The sequence below is a fragment of the Carassius gibelio genome, chromosome A8 (genome assembly GCF_023724105.1).
Source record: "Carassius gibelio isolate Cgi1373 ecotype wild population from Czech Republic chromosome A8, carGib1.2-hapl.c, whole genome shotgun sequence".
Taxonomy (NCBI): domain Eukaryota; kingdom Metazoa; phylum Chordata; class Actinopteri; order Cypriniformes; family Cyprinidae; genus Carassius; species Carassius gibelio.
The window spans coordinates 27,366,612-27,385,493 of record NC_068378.1 but is presented as its reverse complement, the minus strand read 5'-3'; the positions used below and the strand labels follow the sequence as shown (position 1 = coordinate 27,385,493).

The window sequence follows — 18,882 nt, the reverse complement described above, 5'->3', positions numbered from 1 at the left end:
GAGTAAATTATCAGAGACAATAGTTTTTAATCAGTTGAGTACATTCTTAAATGCAAATATGAAATATTTGTTTCAGTCTGGTTTTAGAAAATGCTATAATACAGAGACCTGTTTTATTAAAGTTGTTAATGACATATATAAACCTGGACAGAAATTGGCCTTCAGTTCTGGTGCTTCTTGTATTGAGTGCTGCATTTGATACAATAGATCCTTTTAAATAATGAGCATGTTTATTAGTTCATTTGTTTATTAGTGAGTATGTTGATCTATCTGAAACAGTTTTAAAAAGTTTTTTCTTTAATCATGTCTTAGTGAAAGAACATCCATCCAGGTAACATCCATGTGGGGTTCCTCAAGGATCAGTTCTAGGACCGCTGCTTTTTAATGTATATATGTTACCTCCTGGTCACATCATCAGGATCTCTTTTCATATATATATATATATATATATATATATATATATATATATATATATATATATATATATATATATATATATTAAATACACTTGCAAATTGTATCCAATACATAAATGTTTGGATGACTTCTTACAACTCAACCAAGATAAAACTGAAGTGTTGATTATTGGATCAAAAGTGTAAAGTAAGAAATTGACACGTAAACTAAATATACTCAGATTAAACACAACCCAAGCCATGTGGCAAAGAGTTTAGGAGTTGTCTTTAAATCGGATTTTAACTTTAAATCTCATGTACATAATGTTACCAAAACAACATTTTATAATCTGAAGAAAATTACTAAAGTAAGACCATTTAATTCTCTGAGCAACACAGAAAAAAACAATGCATGCATTTATAACTAGTAATGCCCTTTGTTCTGGTCTAGAATACGATTAACCAATCGCAATTAATCCAAAATTCTGCAGCTCGAATACTGACAAAAATTAAAAAGACAGATGATATTACACCAGTATTAAAGTCATTACACTGGGTAACTGTTAGTTTTCGTATTGATTTGCATTAACTTGTTTAGAAAAGTGCTACATAAATAAAATGTATATGTGTATGTGTGTGTAACAATAAGTTGAGCTAAAAATATGTATTAAATATTAACATAGTAAAAAATCTATTATATCAATGAATTATTCAACTATAAGAAAACTTCTAGGCATATGAAAGGGCAGCCCCTCGTGCTGAAGGACCTCACATGCTGCTAGTGCGCATGTGACCTGCACGCGCAGTTCATAACAGTTGTCACATTAGTCTGCAGTATTTGTTATTATCGGTTTTATACAGTCTGTGGTTGTTATTATCCATATTAAAAATCAACCGAACGTTCGTATTTAAAGGCGAGACGCTTTAAGCGTCAGTCTTTTACTCACCGGAAGCAGAAATATCAAGCAGGTAAGAGATACTTTAAGTCGAATCTCTGTTTTTAGTTCTTTTGCAGTCAGTACATATCCAACACCTCCTGATTATTGCATTATTAATTATTGAGTTTATATTCTGTTTCTACTAGTTTATTGCAGCTCGATTGCTTATGTATGTATTTTGTTAGATGTTAATCTTTCTTTATAAAATCTACATTCTACATGTGTCTTTAATGAGCAAATTAATTATTTGTGATAAGTGATTAATAATAATATCCCTAATCATAACACTTAGTAAAAGTAGAGTGTTTACGGTTGTCACGCTGCTTGGCACATTAATGCTTAATTTAGGTGAGCATGTCCAGTATTATTTGAGTATTTTTTGTATACTATTATCATATTTATTAATATTTTAAATTAGGTTATATTTTTATAGTTTTAACTAGTTGCCAAAGCATTAATTTTCATCTAATATTTGTATTAAATTTTTTCAGCTTTATTTCAATCAACAAAAACTGTTTTATTACATCCACTCATGCTTATTAATTTAGATTCTTAAGGGGAATTCTTTATTTTATTATGAGCTCTTTTCTCCGTGATGTAGAAGCTGATTGTGGGATGGACAAGTACTGTAGTATGAGTGAAGATCAGTCTGATGCTGCCAGACAACAGGAGAGACACTATTACCTGCTGTCAGAGCTGCAGACGCTCGTGAAAGACCTGCCCAGGTGCGCTCATCACATTACATCATCACATTACATCACATCACCTTACCTTACATCATTACAAAAAAAGACCCCTATCACTAGCTCGCTCTATTTTTTTTTCTATTCTGTTTTTTTTTTGTTTTGTTTATTTATCATTGCTCTCTTGTTGTTTTTGATTGCTTTGGATCGTCGGCTAAATGACTAAATGTAAACGTACATCACATCACCTTAAATCACATCACATTACATCACATCACATAACCTTACATCATTACATCACATCACATCATCACATTACATCACATCACATAACCTTCCATCATATCACCTTTCATCATCACAATGCATCATATTATGTCATCACGTTACATCACATCACATCACATCACATCACATTATAATTACACATAATTTCATTACATCACATTACAACATCAAATTACATCATCACATTTTCACATAACATCAGATCATCACATTACATCATCACATAACCTTACATCATTACATCACATCACATCATCACATCACATAACCTTCCATCATATCACCTTTCATCATCACAATGCATCATATTATGTCATCACATTACATCACATCACATCACGTTACATCACATCACATAACATCACATCACATAACCTTACATCATTACATCACATCACCTTTTGATCAACACATTACATTACATCATCACATTACAACATCACATTAAATCATCAAATTTTCACATGACATCATCACATTTTCACATGACATCACATCAGATCATCACATTACATCATTACATCACCTTACATCACATCACATCAAATTACATCACATTACATCAGATAACCTTACGTCATCACATCATTACATGACATTACTTTGCATCACATCATTACATAATCATATCACATAAAATCACATCATGTCACATCACATTACATTAGTACATAATCACATCATGACATCACATTACATTGCATACATCACATAAAATTACATCATCACATCACATCAAATTACATCAGATAACCTCACGTCATCACATCATTACATCACATTACATTGCATCACATCATTACATAATCACAACCCAGCATAATCACATCACAACAAAGCTTCATTGTAAAACATCACATCATCACATTACATCATAATATCACATTGCATTACATAACACATCACCACACAACATTACATCACATCATTACATAATCACATCACATGAAATCACGTCACATCACATCACATCACATTACACTATTACATAATCACATCATGACATCACATTACATTGCATCCCATCATATCATCATGTCACATCACATTACATCATCACATCACATTACATAACGCATCTTCACACCATATCAACAAATCACCACATTATAAATATTAAATCCACAAATGAAGGCCTTATAAAGGTCTTAAATCTGAGCAGAAAGTCAAAATTCATGAAGTTTTTGCATTAAATATTACATGCACTACCAAAATAATAATAATAATAATCATCCTCAGTATTTTTTTCCCAATGCAAATATCTAAACATCCAAGATACATTCACTAGAGATGCAAACTGAAGATTGAAATTGAAACAAATTGATGTTTTGTTTTCTGAGAAAATGAACAAAATTAAGTGAGTGCATGATTAAAAGTATCGAATGCATTTGCACAAATAGTGCAGCTTGCTGAGTCAATGTTCAAAACCTTGTCAAGCAGTCTGTAGAGAACATCTGTCACTCGTAGCTTTCCTTCCAAATCTTCACGTATATGATGTTTAGTGATGGTTTGGCAGTGAAAACTCTTTCTGCTCGCTCTGCTGATGTCCTTGGAGGAGTTTAGTGAGAAACAAAGGTGTGTTTCAGCTCGTTTCAGCAGCGTCTGTCCTACACCACACTCAGTGATCTGGCTCAGGCGCTCATCGATGGCACGGTGTATGAAATAGTGCAAGGCCTGCTGGACATTCAACACCTGATGGAGAAAAACCTCTACAACCAGAGACAGAAGCTACACTGCGAGCACAGAGGTGTGTGTTTGTGTGTGTCTCAGGCCGTGCTGAAACCTGTTAGATGTTGACTGTGTGTGTGTGTGTTTCAGCTCTCAAGCAGGATTTGGTGAGGAAACACAGACAGTCTCTGCAGACGTGTAAGTCTCACAATCTGGCCGTTCTGAAATCCACCCAGAGAGCAGAAACTGAGGTACGGTGACGTGTGGTCAGGGGGAATTCGTGTCCTCCGTCTCCTGGATCTGTCCTGGACCGGATTTATAAGTTGCCTAAAATATCTGGCTTTTGGCTTTGTTTTCCTATTTTCATTACAGTCATTACTGTAATATTGAAGGTAGCTAGTTTGACCGATATTGTGTAGACGGGCTTAAAATTAACACACACCAAAGCAACAAATACCAGTTGGCTGTTTTTAATTTTTATAAATTTTTATTAATAATTCTAACAATTCCTGGGAACATGATATGGTTTAGCATGATTATCACATTTGCAATTGCTGTTTGAGTTTAATTTGCTGATCAACATCTTTCTAAGTTTTAATGAGACTGCTTTGTAATGCTTTATTATGTTTTATAAATGTTGTCAACTAAAGAAAAGCCTATCAAGGAGACTTATTATTATTATTATTATTATTATTATTAATATTAATATTATTATTATTATTATTATTATTATTATTATTATTATTATTATAACAGCATTCATTAAAATACTGATGATGATAATAATAATAATTATTATTATTGTTGTTGTTGTTGTTTTAAATTTAAGCATTAATAATAATAATAATAATAATAATAATATTTTAAACAACAACATGATTAATAAAATATAAATAAAATATATAAAATAAATTTAATTGAAAATTATTATTAATGTTGTTTTAAATGGCAACATTAATAATAATAATAATAATATTTTAAATAACAACATTAATAATAAAATATTATGAATAATAATAAATAATAATAATAATAATTATTATTATTATTATTATTATTATTATTATTATATAAATTAAATGTATAATCATTAAGTTTCAGTTCAGTAGTATTATAGTGATATTTCTTCATTGATTTATTTTGGTACATGTTAGTTTTATATTTATTTAGATGATAATCTTTGTTTTCTTTAAACAGGCAGCTTCCGACCTATCTTTAATAATCATATTAATTATTTTTGACTAATATTATGACTTCTTATAATAGCTATAATCATGAAAACTGTTATTTTAGTAATATTGATATACTAACTGTAAGGACGAAAGAACCTGAGATACTTTGAGCTCCTGAGAAACAGACAATACAAACATACACAGGCATCTTCGAGACACCCCGCAGAGTGGAGGAGCAGGAGCCCTCCTCCCCTTCTGGCCATTTGTTTCATTTTAAATCCCTTCACCCATTCTTCCTTATACTCAGTCTGCTCAAAATGATTACATGAAAATGTCAATGCAAGTGAACTAACACTCATGTTTAGTATCATTGGAAATGTCTCAGTGCAACTGGTACAATGGTCTCACTCTCACAAAAGTAGATTAGAAGATAATACAGATCTGAAGAGTCAGGAGATATCTTGATTACTGTGATGGGAGTGTCCTTTCCTAGGGCCCTCCATGTAAATTACCCCCTGTTCCCATTGAGTTGTAAAACCACCCAGGCTTGGGACCTGAGGTAATGCAAATTCCAATTGTTAGTTTCTGTCTTCATCTCGGGGGATGTTTGTCTTGGTCTGAGGTATTTAAATGATTGCAGCAAGAGGATCAGGGCGATTTCTGTAGCCAGAAAGCCCGTAGTGTGTTGTGTGTCTCTTCACTTCATACTATGTATTTTCTAAGGTCAGGTATGCATATTTTACTTTTAGATTCATCTTTGAGAATTTGATGTTTTGTATTGATATGATTTGATGTGTTTCAATTGGACATGAAATTGGCAAAATACATATCTACCTGACTGTAAATAAATTGTTACATTTTGATTCTATTCTGTCTTACTCTGTAATTATTGACTAGTAGATTACATTGTATCCTTGTTAGCAACATGAGCACCCGAATGAATGAGTTAATATAAAAATAGAGTTAACTAGAATTATCAAATGTCAGAAGAATATTAATTAAAAAGGCATACAACCAATTTGCATTTCAACCTAAATTCGAGGTCATACTAAAATGGAGTCAGATTAAATAATAAAATGGAGTCAGATTTGAGTTTAACCTAAAATGAATAACTCTACGCGCTGAAAGACAGAACACGCAGGAAACCTTCATCCAGCACCGGATACCTTCCTTGGGCCGAGTGTCTGGACCTTACAAAGTGGTGACCCCGACGACGTGATCTCCCTAATTATGCGAGTGACGTCTTTCCAGCGCTAATTTCAAATTGATTCTCTCTGAAGATATAAGGTTTGAGCTTCTTCCCTGTCTACAACTGCTGTGGTAAGTTCATTCCTTTTTCTAATTAGAAGTGTTGAGGCAAAGCTTTTTGCATTTCACATATAGACACATTTTTAGAACGGGTCGACATACCCATTGTTAGACCGGAGACCGTAGAAATCCGGTGGGGGGAGAATTAACCGGGAAACATGGCTTTTCAGGGACAATACAGTGACAGTGTAGATCAGGAGATCATGGAAATTCAAGCATTACAAATAAAAGACACACTTCTTAGTTTAAACGATAAAGGATTCAATCTTAAATGGAAAAACAACGAAATTATAGCCTGGTTTTTGGCCGAGGGCAAAAAATTGACGTCTAAAGCGAAATATAAAAAAATCCCGACTGCCATCATCTACCTTCTTCGCAAAAATGACCTAGAGACAATAGCTGAAAACGAACGCGCGATAACAAGCATAAAAGAAATTGAAAAGGCGCGCTCTGAAGAATTGCAAAAGTTAAGAGCACAGGTCGAGGCATTTACTTTCGAAAGACAAGGTTGGGCAAGACAGAGTGAGATGATGTCTAGAAAAATCGAAGAACTTCAAAACAAACTCCAAAACGGCAACAATTATATATCAGCTCTTGAAGACTGCTGTGATAATGCAGGCTTCCCAGTGGCTGCAGTTAAGCAAGCGGCACTGGACGAAACCTTTGATTATGATAGAAACAGCGATAGTGATGATGATGATGTTGCCGCATTAGATTCTCAGAGAAACCGAGATCCCGTTCAGAGACACAGAGAACAAAAGCAGCGAAGTCCGATTAAAACCAGAGCAAAATCCAGCGAAAAACCCTCCAAATCAGTTAAAATTGCTGTAATCAAAACCATAACAAATACAAACGATGAAATAACCATGATTAGCCGCCCATTAACATGCGAAGAGTGTACAACACACAAACAGATCGTGGGAATGATGCCCAGAAGAGGGCCATTCCAACCCTATTGGGAAACACTGATGCTACAAGCCACAGTGTATAAATTGGAAACTAGAGATGTATGGCAAATCGCACTCTTAACCATTCCTGAAGAACTCCGATCTAAATTAACCCCTCGAATGAAATCTGGAGACATAATCAAGCGAAACAATAACGAAACTGATGAAAGTATCTTTGAACGATTAAAACAGGCATTGCTAGATATAAGGGGTCCAACAAGCGCAGATTGGAGCAGGATACTACAAATTAAGCAGGAAAGCAATGAACCGTTTGAAACATTCGCCGAACGTCTGTGGACGACATACAAAGAATATTCCGGTCTAGAAAATGCAAGCCGTGATCACGAACCATTGTTACAACTCATAAAGAACAATGCTGGCACTCCAGTCCAAAATGCTTTGTTAAACGGAGCAGATTCAGCCGAAAACACATTCAGAGCGATTGTAGATTGGGGTTCAAGGATAGAAAACAGATGGAAATCAAAGCCCCACAGTATTGCATCTGCACATTGGATGACAGAAGGGAATTATTCTAAAAGCAGTGGGACTGAAAAGCATGTCCACTTCTTGGAGGAGGTGACTTGCTGTGATGAATCTAGAACTTTTAGTTCAGAGGAAGCCTGTGCCACTGCTCAAGATAGTGTGCCGATTTCAGTTCTTAAGGAGATGCAGCACCATAATAGCGCAGAGTCGTGGACCAGAGCGCAAGGTGTAAAGAAAGCATTAGAGATTCATGAAAATCCTCAAACTTCAGGAGAACACAGCAAACAAACCTGTGGCAAAGATAGCAGGTTTTGTTCTTCCTGTCAGAAAATAGGCCATACAGAGGAAAAATGCTGGTCACTGGGAAGGGGTAGACCTCCACCTTATTTTCTGAAAAGTAAGATATCACTTTCTAAAGGAAAAGATCAGGGGTTGACATGTAACAAGTCTACCTCTGGTAACACTATTAGTGAGTTGACTGCATTGATTATGCAAGGCCTTCAGCTACTGACTTCACTTACCAGTGGGTTAGCAGTTTAATAGCAATGAGTTTAATATGGAAACATCCAAATTTCAATAATCCTGCTTGCATTTTCAAATTTATAATTGTGCTGAACATTGTGAGCATAGAAAACACATTATGGTTGTTGGTGCTACTAAATGTACACATAGCTTAGTTTAGTTTATTCTTAAAAAAACACATGACTGCTTTACTGTAAGTGTGTAAACACTTAGGTTTAAGGTTGTAGATGCTACATGCATTCTAGACCATGTGTCTTGTGTAAAATTGGAATAACTTTAATACTGGAATTGCATCGCAATTTCAAGTTGCATGTGTGTCTGTGTTGAATTTGTTTGTCTCCTGAGTGGTACACTCTGCTATTTTCTGTATAGCTGCAGTTAAACCATGTAGAGGAGCATAGAATAGCCATGTGGCCACAGTGTGACATGTGAGAACTTAAACCGTGTGGCAGATTGATTTGCTTCACAGTGCCAAAAGGGAGGAAGTGTGATTTCATTTCAATAGTGTGGCACAAGCGATAGCAAACCAAGTCATCCTTCACTGAGGAGCACCAACTAAAAATTTGATCTGATCAGAGAGAATGGCTAACATTATTTGGAAATGGAAACTCTGATTTTGTTACTAATCTTGCAATAATAAAAACATTTTATGGAAGTATTTTGAGCCAGATCTCACCTCACACTCGCTCTTAAAGGCTATTACCTGTTACAGCAACAGGACCAAATTTACATAACAATTGTAAAACTTCCTTTCCTTTGTTTGGAGCATGACAGCATTTACACAAAGCCACAGTCATATACAGCCACAAAACACCATTTGATCTTTTAATCTTTTAAATTGACTTGAAAAATAATGAGAGGGGGGTGTAAAATACAAGAAGTTTTTATGTGCCACAGAGATCTGCATGTGTGAACAACACCATAAAACAACAATTGTCAAACAGACAACACCAAAACAGGTGAACACATTTCTGCCCACAGATCTGACTGTAATGAGAGCAACAGCAACTAAAGCCATGGACACTGGTCCATTGGAATTCATGATGACATGGGTGATAAAAACACCAATTAATCTAGAAAATGTCCCCAGTAGAACTGGGGTCTCTAATGCTCATGACACAGCAGACTGTGAGGGCTCTACTGCAAGAGCAGCATCAGGTGTTACACACTCAGACTGCACTGAAACAGTAGCAGTAATTCAGATCTGACCAACCGAACTCCGTTTGTGACATCTGGATTAAAACTGCAGTACATGAGGATGAATGTAGTTAAAATAATTCCACATGCCAGAACACTAAACTGATGAAAAGTTCAAAATTAACTGTGGTTATCTTTGTATCTGTTTCTGTCTCAGGTTGACCACTGCAATTCTTTGGAGGACAGATACCAGGAGGGTGTCTTGTCCCCTCTGCACCAAGCCAGGACAACAGAATTGTTACATAACCTGAAATGTGGGAGATGAATGTGAAGACACTTGAAGGGGCCATTCACACCTCACAGGAGAACATCACCACACAAATATCTACATGGCCTCCCGGATTAGAACCGGAACTAAATTTTTGCAACACAGATTGCTATAGATTAGACTCCATTCATCTCCCAGACATGACCATAGCACACACATTTCACCCATTGCATCATCACCTCATCTAGACTATCCAGTCTGTACACTACAATCAGAAGACAATGATGGCTTAGATCACAAACGTGGTACTCCACTAAAGATCTATTGTCCATCATCACACTGACAGAACCACATAGCCTCACACACACAGGACAATAGAATTGATTACATTCCCAAAAGATACAACATATCTACTATCTGCAACTGTCTAAAAAAACTCATGGAACAACACTGTAACACACATTTGCACAACAAGTCACAGATTGATGGTGCAAAATTTTTGAACACAGAGGCAAACAAGCCTTTACAATTTAAAATATTGAATCTTTCTGATTGTTATTAGGATGGTTGACAAGCCAGAGGGCCCCTGGTTTCCCAACACATCACTAATGACAATAAGCATTATTAAAATGATCAAATATGAAGTGCCTGCACTCTCTATCAATCAATCATAAAATTTTAAACTTTACCAAACCATCAACTGTGACTTAACCTTTATATCAGATACCCATTCTCTCTCTCTCTCTCACACACACACACACACACACACACACACACATGTTACAAGGAATTTAGGATTTACATTGTAGAAAAATGTTTTAATCGAGTTTCTAAGTCACTTCTTAAAAACCTTACATCTTCTAAAGTGACTTTCAATAGAAAATTCCTGAATTAACAGTGTGATTATTGTATATACCTTCATAATTGTGATTGAATGTTCTTATTTTCATTATATGACTTGTTTATTGTTTGCATACCTCTAAATTAATGCTCAAATTATACTGACCTCTTGCTGCATTTCCTTTGAGACATTCATACCAAAATGTATGTTTACATGGGACCACTTTTAACATCAGATGTACCACTTGCACTGGCTGACATGAATTTATCAGGTTTCTTTTTTGTTTTATTGCTCTTATATTAACTTATGAGTTTTCTTTCTTACTCCATGGGTGATGACATTAAGCTGATCAGAATACAGTCATTGGATGGCCACTAAGATGCTTTTCAGGTGTCCCACACAAATCAGTGTGTAAGCAAGGAGAACACCTTCACCTACTGAAGTCTGCTTAAAAACTGCACCGCTGGAGGTGAGAGGATTCACGAAGATGGGTCAGACTATCGTCCTAGAAAAGGTGCCATAAGGAGCAGAGGTTTCTCCACAAAGGAATGACACGTAAACTGAACAAGTCGTAAAGGCTCAGATTGACCCACTGAACTGTGCTCACATGCTGAGCTCAACCACAGGTAGAAACCCTGGAGACATTCATCCACCTGCCAAACTCAAGCGACACACACATGCTGAGACAGAGTGTTCTGCAGATGAATACAGCCCTCAGAAGGTTTCTAAAGCTGCTTACATCACAAAGACAATTTTGAGATAACATCTCGAAGATAAACAATCATCTAACGGTGACCCCATTGGATTCATCTGAATGTGACCCATTGGGGTCAAACGGAGGAACTGTAAGGACGAAAGAACCTGAGATACTTTGAGCTCCTGAGAAACAGACAATACAAACATACACAGGCATCTTCGAGACACCCCGCAGAGTGGAGGAGCAGGAGCCCTCCTCCCCTTCTGGCCATTTGTTTCATTTTAAATCCCTTCACCCATTCTTCCTTATACTCAGTCTGCTCAAAATGATTACATGAAAATGTCAATGCAAGTGAACTAACACTCATGTTTAGTATCATTGGAAATGTCTCAGTGCAACTGGTACAATGGTCTCACTCTCACAAAAGTAGATTAGAAGATAATACAGATCTGAAGAGTCAGGAGATATCTTGATTACTGTGATGGGAGTGTCCTTTCCTAGGGCCCTCCATGTAAATTACCCCCTGTTCCCATTGAGTTGTAAAACCACCCAGGCTTGGGACCTGAGGTAATGCAAATTCCAATTGTTAGTTTCTGTCTTCATCTCGGGGGATGTTTGTCTTGGTCTGAGGTATTTAAATGATTGCAGCAAGAGGATCAGGGCGATTTCTGTAGCCAGAAAGCCCGTAGTGTGTTGTGTGTCTCTTCACTTCATACTATGTATTTTCTAAGGTCAGGTATGCATATTTTACTTTTAGATTCATCTTTGAGAATTTGATGTTTTGTATTGATATGATTTGATGTGTTTCAATTGGACATGAAATTGGCAAAATACATATCTACCTGACTGTAAATAAATTGTTACATTTTGATTCTATTCTGTCTTACTCTGTAATTATTGACTAGTAGATTACATTGTATCCTTGTTAGCAACATGAGCACCCGAATGAATGAGTTAATATAAAAATAGAGTTAACTAGAATTATCAAATGTCAGAAGAATATTAATTAAAAAGGCATACAACCAATTTGCATTTCAACCTAAATTCGAGGTCATACTAAAATGGAGTCAGATTAAATAATAAAATGGAGTCAGATTTGAGTTTAACCTAAAATGAATAACTCTACGCGCTGAAAGACAGAACACGCAGGAAACCTTCATCCAGCACCGGATACCTTCCTTGGGCCGAGTGTCTGGACCTTACACTAACTATACAATATTTATTAGTTATGTTTTCAGTTTTTTTTGTTCATGTTTATGTTGTCACTGTTATTATTAATATTTTTATTTAATATTTCTATTTCACTTAGATGAGTATTTATTTCATTAAGGTCAAGTCCCTTCACGCAGGCATTGTACAGAATTGACCAATCATGTCATGAGAGAAGGTGGGATCTACCAATCACAACAATGCAAATATAGAGCACTTCAGTAAAACGGAGCCAGAACCTGGAGACTTCAGGCGTGTTTAGGACGTGTCTGTGATTTAAAGAGGACGTGTAGAGTTAATGTGTTGTCTCCGTCACTGCTTCAGGCTCTCGATCAACGAGTGAAAGAAGAGCAGAGGATGATGGACGAGAAGGTGGTGGCTGAGATGGATCAGAAGGTTCTAGATCAGCAGAACACGCTGGAGAAAGCAGGCGTGCAGGGCTTCTACATCACCACTAACCCGCAGGTCTCTCTCTCTCTCTCTCTCTCTCACTCTCTTCTTCTCTCGTTCTCTTACTCGTCTCTCTCTCTCTGTCCGTCTCAGGAGGTGATGATGCAGATGAATCTGCTGGAGCTGATCCTGAAGCTGCAGCAGAAAGAGACTCTCTCTGGATCTCTGCCCTGAAGAGACTCTGTTTAATCGGGTCACGTGTGCAGGAGCTAATTATTAAAAATGACTTGTCTGCGTTCATCGACTCATTTCTTTGAACATGATTTGCATCTTTAAATCACAAACACCCACAGACTGTCAGGTTTGTGTTAGTGAATGTACAGAGAGCATGTAAATTAACCCATTGATTTGAATTAATGCAGAATAAAAACTTTTGCTACAAAGTATTTCCATCTCTCTCTATCTCTCTCTATATATATAAACAATGATTTCAATTAAATTAGCATTCTTCTATAAACCTTTATATATATATATATATATATAAATATTTCTATTTATCAAATAACACTGAGAACAAGTATGACAGGTTCCAAAAAAAACTGTTTTCAATACTGAAAATATATTTTCATGATTTCTGACGATCATGTGACACTAAAGACTGGAGGAATGACAAAAAAAGAAAAGAAAAAGAAATCATTATTTTAATTGATAACAACATATTTTCTTGGTTATAATATTTTATTTTAAAAATATCATATTTTTTTATATTTATATACAAATTATATAGATTTAATCAGCCCAAGAGTTTCCTTTTCCGCCATCTAGTGGTGAGTAAGTTGTTTGCACTGTAGCTGCGCGTGGTGTATATGAGTAGCATTATTCAATTTGGAATGTAATATGCAAAATGACAATGCAATATGTAAAATGGCAATGCATTTCTGTATTTACATGACAACTGTCTTGTCCATGTTCTCTCACTTGAATCCTCACGAATCTTGAACCTTCTGCCCTGCCTTGTTCACGCAGTGATTGACGTGGCGCGAGGGGGCGGACACGTGATCGGCTCGAAATGCATTTTCAATGTGCACATTGAATTTTGCTACATTCATTGCGGGCAGGGGCGGATCAACCGGGCTGGCAGCCTTAAAGAAAGCCTTGCCACCCCTGCTGCCACCCCAGTTGGCAGCAACGAATTAAAGTTTATGGCCAATTAAAAAATTTACGAGCACGAATCTTTCGTGATTCGTGATTCGTGATCCCGCTCCAAACTCCCAAACTGACTCAAATGATTCGCGAACCCGCTCCGAACTCCCGAACTGATTCAAATGATTCGCGATCCCCAAACCGACTCAAATGATTTGCGATCCGCGAACTGATTCAAATGATTCGCGATCCCCAAACTGACTCAAATGATTCGCGAACCCGCTTTGAACTCCCGAACTGACTCAAATGATTCGCGATCCCCAAACTGACTCAAATGATTCGCAAACCCGCTTTGAACTCCCGAACTGACTCAAATGATTTGCGATCCCCAAACTGACTCAAATGATTCGCGAACCCGCTTTGAACTCCCGAACTGACTCAAATGATTCGCGATCCCCAAACTGACTCAAATGATTCGCGAACCCGCTCCGAACTCCCGAACTGATTCAAATGATTCGCGATCCCCAAACTGACTCAAATGATTCGCAAACCCGCTTTGAACTCCCGAACTGACTCAAATGATTCGCGATCCCCAAACTGACTCAAATGATTCGCAAACCCGCTTTGAACTCCCGAACTGACTCAAATGATTCGCGATCCCCAAACTGACTCAAATGATTCGCGAACCCGCTCCGAACTCCCAAACCGACTCAAATAATTTGTGATCCCGCTCAGAACTCCCAAACTCACTCAAATTATTTGCGAACCAGCTTTGAACTCTATTCCTATATAAATGACATTGATTGCATGAGATTAAGTTTGTAAATGATAGCCTGTGTCCTTTTGTAGTGTGCACATATATTTATCATCAAACTGTGATAACTGTGACTAAATTAAGTATATGTCTACCATATGTTGCCACCCCTCAAAAATTCCTGCCCCCTTCTCTTCACCCCATCAATATTTTTCTAGATCCGCCTCTGATTGCGGGACACTGAATGAAAATGCAATCGTAAGTGTCTTGACTGTGAATGTTAATGCAATTAAGAAAAATAGCATTTGAATGATAATTTTGCCACAGTTTTTGCTTGAACATATTATACAAATCTAATCATTTCTGTAATACATTTTCATTTTAATTTTGCAACTTATAAAGCATTAAAATTAGTATTCATTTCACATATTAAAACTAGTGTATGAAATGGCAAATCAAAATGATGTAATTTCATTTTTATTTTCACTTTGCTCAAAACGTTGCACAAATGTATTGGAAAATGTAAATGTAAATACAGAAATGCATTGCTATTTTACATATTGCATTCCAAATTGAATATTGCTACCCATATGCTTCCATAGTTTTTATATTTATATATTACCACAGTACAGTGAATCAATACAGCTCTAGAGCTACAGAAATGGTGATTTGATGTGTTTGCTGTAGACTGTAGTTCCAGCAGAAGTCATGGAGCAGCCAGTGGGTGGCGCTGTTCGAATCTCGCTCTGAAAGTGTTCATGGACGTGTGTTAGGAGTCGTGCAGAGACTCACCTGCTTGATCTTCCAGTCTTGTGTAAGTATTTCATCTGTTTCTCATCAGCTCTGTTTAGGTAGAAGTGTGACTTGACCGAACTAAATGAATCGGTTTGTTTCTAGGCGTCATTTCTCGCTAATGTGAACCGATTCAATTGAGTCAGTTGATTCATTGAAAAGTGTTCACAGAAAGAGTACAAATCATGTTTAGTTTAACGCATTTTATTTATTTATTTTTATTTCTACTGTTAATGTGTTCATGTTTTATGTCTTGAATTAATTTTGTACCAGATCAATCTGCTTTGATCATTACATTTGATTATGTTGTCAACAATATCGACGGTGAAGAAAATGTTTTAGTAAATATTTGTCTAATATTTGTCTTAAAATATATTTATATAAATGTACCAACTAATTATAAATATAAACACAGTTTTTAAAAATATAGTTTCATCCATATATTTCAGTACAATTTATTTATTTAATTTTATATTTATCTTACTTTATTTGTTTTTTTTTATTATTATTATTATTATTATTATTATTTTGCTGTATGATATGGAGGACCAAAATAACGAGTGGTTTGTTTCTTTACAAACTAGAGAAGCTTCACAAATACTTGTGTTATTTATTTATTTATTTTTACAGATCCTCACAAACTGTGTTTGGAATAGCATACTACTATTTGTGCACTATATAGTATGCATACTTTGCTCAGTATGTGAATTTTCTCTATGCATGAACTAGGAAGATGACTTTACGAATGAGCCAGAAATAATATCAACTGCACTTTTAAAGAGCGTCAGATCTCTGTGGCCTTCAGGACGAGAGAAAATCACAGGTAAGCTTATTGTCCTTTACTTGTATTGTCCTTTAACAAGCAGCTTGTGGAAGTGAATGTGCTCTTGTGTGCGAGGAAACTCGTTTCTGTTGTTACTGTGGGATTTTCTCTTTCTTTACTGAGAGGCTTGCTCTGACATTGATCGCTTTAGCAGAAATCAACACTTTCAGCAAAAAGAAACCCACCTGGAGCTCACAGCAGCAGAAAAATAACTAGAGATCACTCAGCTGTGTGTTATTGCTCAGAGCTTTCTCTTTCATTGCTCAGGAGTTCTCAGTTGTATTTAAATGGAGAAATTATTTGTCGTACATTATACAGTACAGAGCTGATAAAGACAGTAGCTCGGATCATTTGTCATGTTTGAGAATGTGATCAGGGTTTTTATAGATAACTCAAATTAAAACCATATCAAAAGGTTTCTGTTATTTTAAATAAAATAAATAACAATTTTGAAAAAAATATTTTTAGCTATAAACATTTCAGAACATTAATAAATAAATTGTATATATATATATATATATATATATATATATATATATATATATTATATATATATATATATATATATATATATATATATATATATATATTATTATATATATATATATATATATATATGTATATTATATATATATACAAATTCTCCGCTCATTGCTAAAGCAAAGTTTCTCATTTGTTTTAACTTGATGTACTAAAAATAAAACAATAAAAATAGATTTTTCTTACTTGACTTAATATAGAACAAAATATATATTAAAATATGTAAAATAAATATAAAACACTTATTTTATTTCTTTTTAATTTAACTTGATGTACTGAAATCATAAAAAAAATATTTTTGTTACTTGAAAGAAAAGTAAACTGTAAAATAAAATATAATAAAATAAAAAATAAATAACTATAGTTGAAGTTTCACTTAATGTAATAAGATAACTAAAAGTAAAATAAAATATAAATATATATAAAAATGTAAAATATATACAAAATATAAAATATAATGAAATAAAATATTTTCTCAGGAGAGCCAAATGACCTTTTATTTGAGGGTTTTGTTCTCTATGAGACGTGTGACCCTGACATACTGTATCAAAATGTACAAATGCATTGTGTGATATTTGTCAGGACTAAAAGCCTGTGTCAGAGATGGCTGGAGGTTTTGCTGAAGAAAATCACGCAGCTGTCGGATCTTAAAAGGTTAGGAGGGGAATAAACAGCCTCAGATCTGTCCGTCACATTTCTGCAGCTCTGACTTTTACACGCACCGCTGCAAAGCTTTTACTAAAGCAGCTGTTTGTGAAGCGCATGAGCTTTTATTTCAAGAAAAACAGCAGGTGATTCAGGTTTACATGTGCTTGCAGAGGAGTTAAAATGCATGAGAACAATCCGAATCTAGTTGTTTTAAGTGTCAAAAGGTTACTGAAATAAACAATAATTAAGTGTAAAAAAATAAAAAACAATTTCTTTATAAAATAATTAAAGAAAAATGTGAATATGCACAGTATATCATTATATTAAAAATAAAAGTCTCTAATGCTCACCAAGGCTTTTAGTTTTTGTTTATGATTTTGTTGCATTTATTGTCAAAATAAATTGCATTATTATAAATTGATATAAATACCAAGCAAACATTTTTTTTGATAAATAAAGGATATTAAACATAAAGAGTCTCTTATGCAAACTAAAGCTTTTATTCTTATATATATATATATATATATATATATATATATATATATATATATATATATATATATATGTATTATCTATCAATTAAAAAATATGCTACTCTAAATTATTTTATTTAGTTGATAAGTAAATACTATATATATATATATATATATATATATACATATACTGTATATTCAGCATAAAATAATTAATAGAACAATAAATAAAATAATTAAATAATAAAATACATGTAATAGTGTGAAATAAATAGAAAATGATATAATATTAAACACTATTATAATTTAAGACATGTTTGGAATAAGCAAGATTTTTAGTTTTTGATAGTCTCTTCTGCTCAGCGAGGCTGCATTTATTTGATTAAGAATACAGAAATAAACTGTAAAAATATGAAATATTATTATAATTTAAAATAAATGTTTTCTATGTGAAAATATAGTCAAATGTAATTTATTTCTGTGATGCTCCGCTGTATTTTCAGCATCATTCCTCCAGTCTTCAGTGTCACATGATCTTCAGAAATCATGAAAATATGATGATTTACTGCTCGAGAAACATTTCTGATTATCATCAGTGCTGGAACAGTTGTGCTAGTCTTTAATAATCTCAGCTGAGAGAGTGTGGAGCAGGGGTCGAGCTGCTGGTCTCAGATTGATGTTCTTCAGGTGTTTCACACGTTCAGGAATCCGGTTCCTCGTGTCTCGATGAGCTCCAGAAACAGGTGCGATGTGAAGCAGGACG

The 18,882-nt window shown here is 34.8% G+C and overlaps 1 protein-coding gene and 2 long non-coding RNA genes across 4 annotated transcripts in view; all 3 read left to right on the top strand.

Moving 5' to 3' along the window:
* The first annotated feature begins 1,157 nt into the window (after nucleotides 1-1,157).
* On the top strand, nucleotides 1,158-13,392 carry LOC128019098 (protein DGCR6). Of its 2 annotated transcripts, none has more exons than XM_052605099.1 (6): nucleotides 1,158-1,364; nucleotides 1,935-2,058; nucleotides 3,891-4,051; nucleotides 4,123-4,223; nucleotides 12,881-13,021; nucleotides 13,100-13,392. In XM_052605099.1, exons 2-6 carry the CDS (start codon nucleotides 1,949-1,951, stop codon nucleotides 13,178-13,180), a joined length of 594 nt encoding a protein of 197 aa, XP_052461059.1. In that variant the 5' UTR covers nucleotides 1,158-1,364; nucleotides 1,935-1,948; the 3' UTR covers nucleotides 13,181-13,392. The 2 variants fall into 2 exon arrangements, with proteins under 2 accessions (XP_052461059.1, XP_052461060.1); XM_052605100.1 differs by having other exon boundaries at nucleotides 1,165-1,364; nucleotides 3,927-4,051.
* LOC128019099 (uncharacterized) lies at nucleotides 5,052-12,223 on the top strand. The gene is made up of 2 exons (XR_008185070.1): nucleotides 5,052-6,464; nucleotides 9,759-12,223. It is a non-coding gene; the product is annotated as an uncharacterized LOC128019099 (long non-coding RNA).
* Nucleotides 13,393-13,756: 364 nt separating the features above from the next.
* LOC128019097 (uncharacterized) overlaps nucleotides 13,757-18,882 on the top strand; it is a 15,905-nt gene continuing 10,779 nt past the window's right edge. The window contains exons 1-2 of the long non-coding RNA XR_008185068.1: nucleotides 13,757-15,657; nucleotides 16,365-16,458. This is a non-coding gene — a long non-coding RNA (uncharacterized LOC128019097). The remainder of the gene's footprint in view (nucleotides 15,658-16,364; nucleotides 16,459-18,882) is intronic.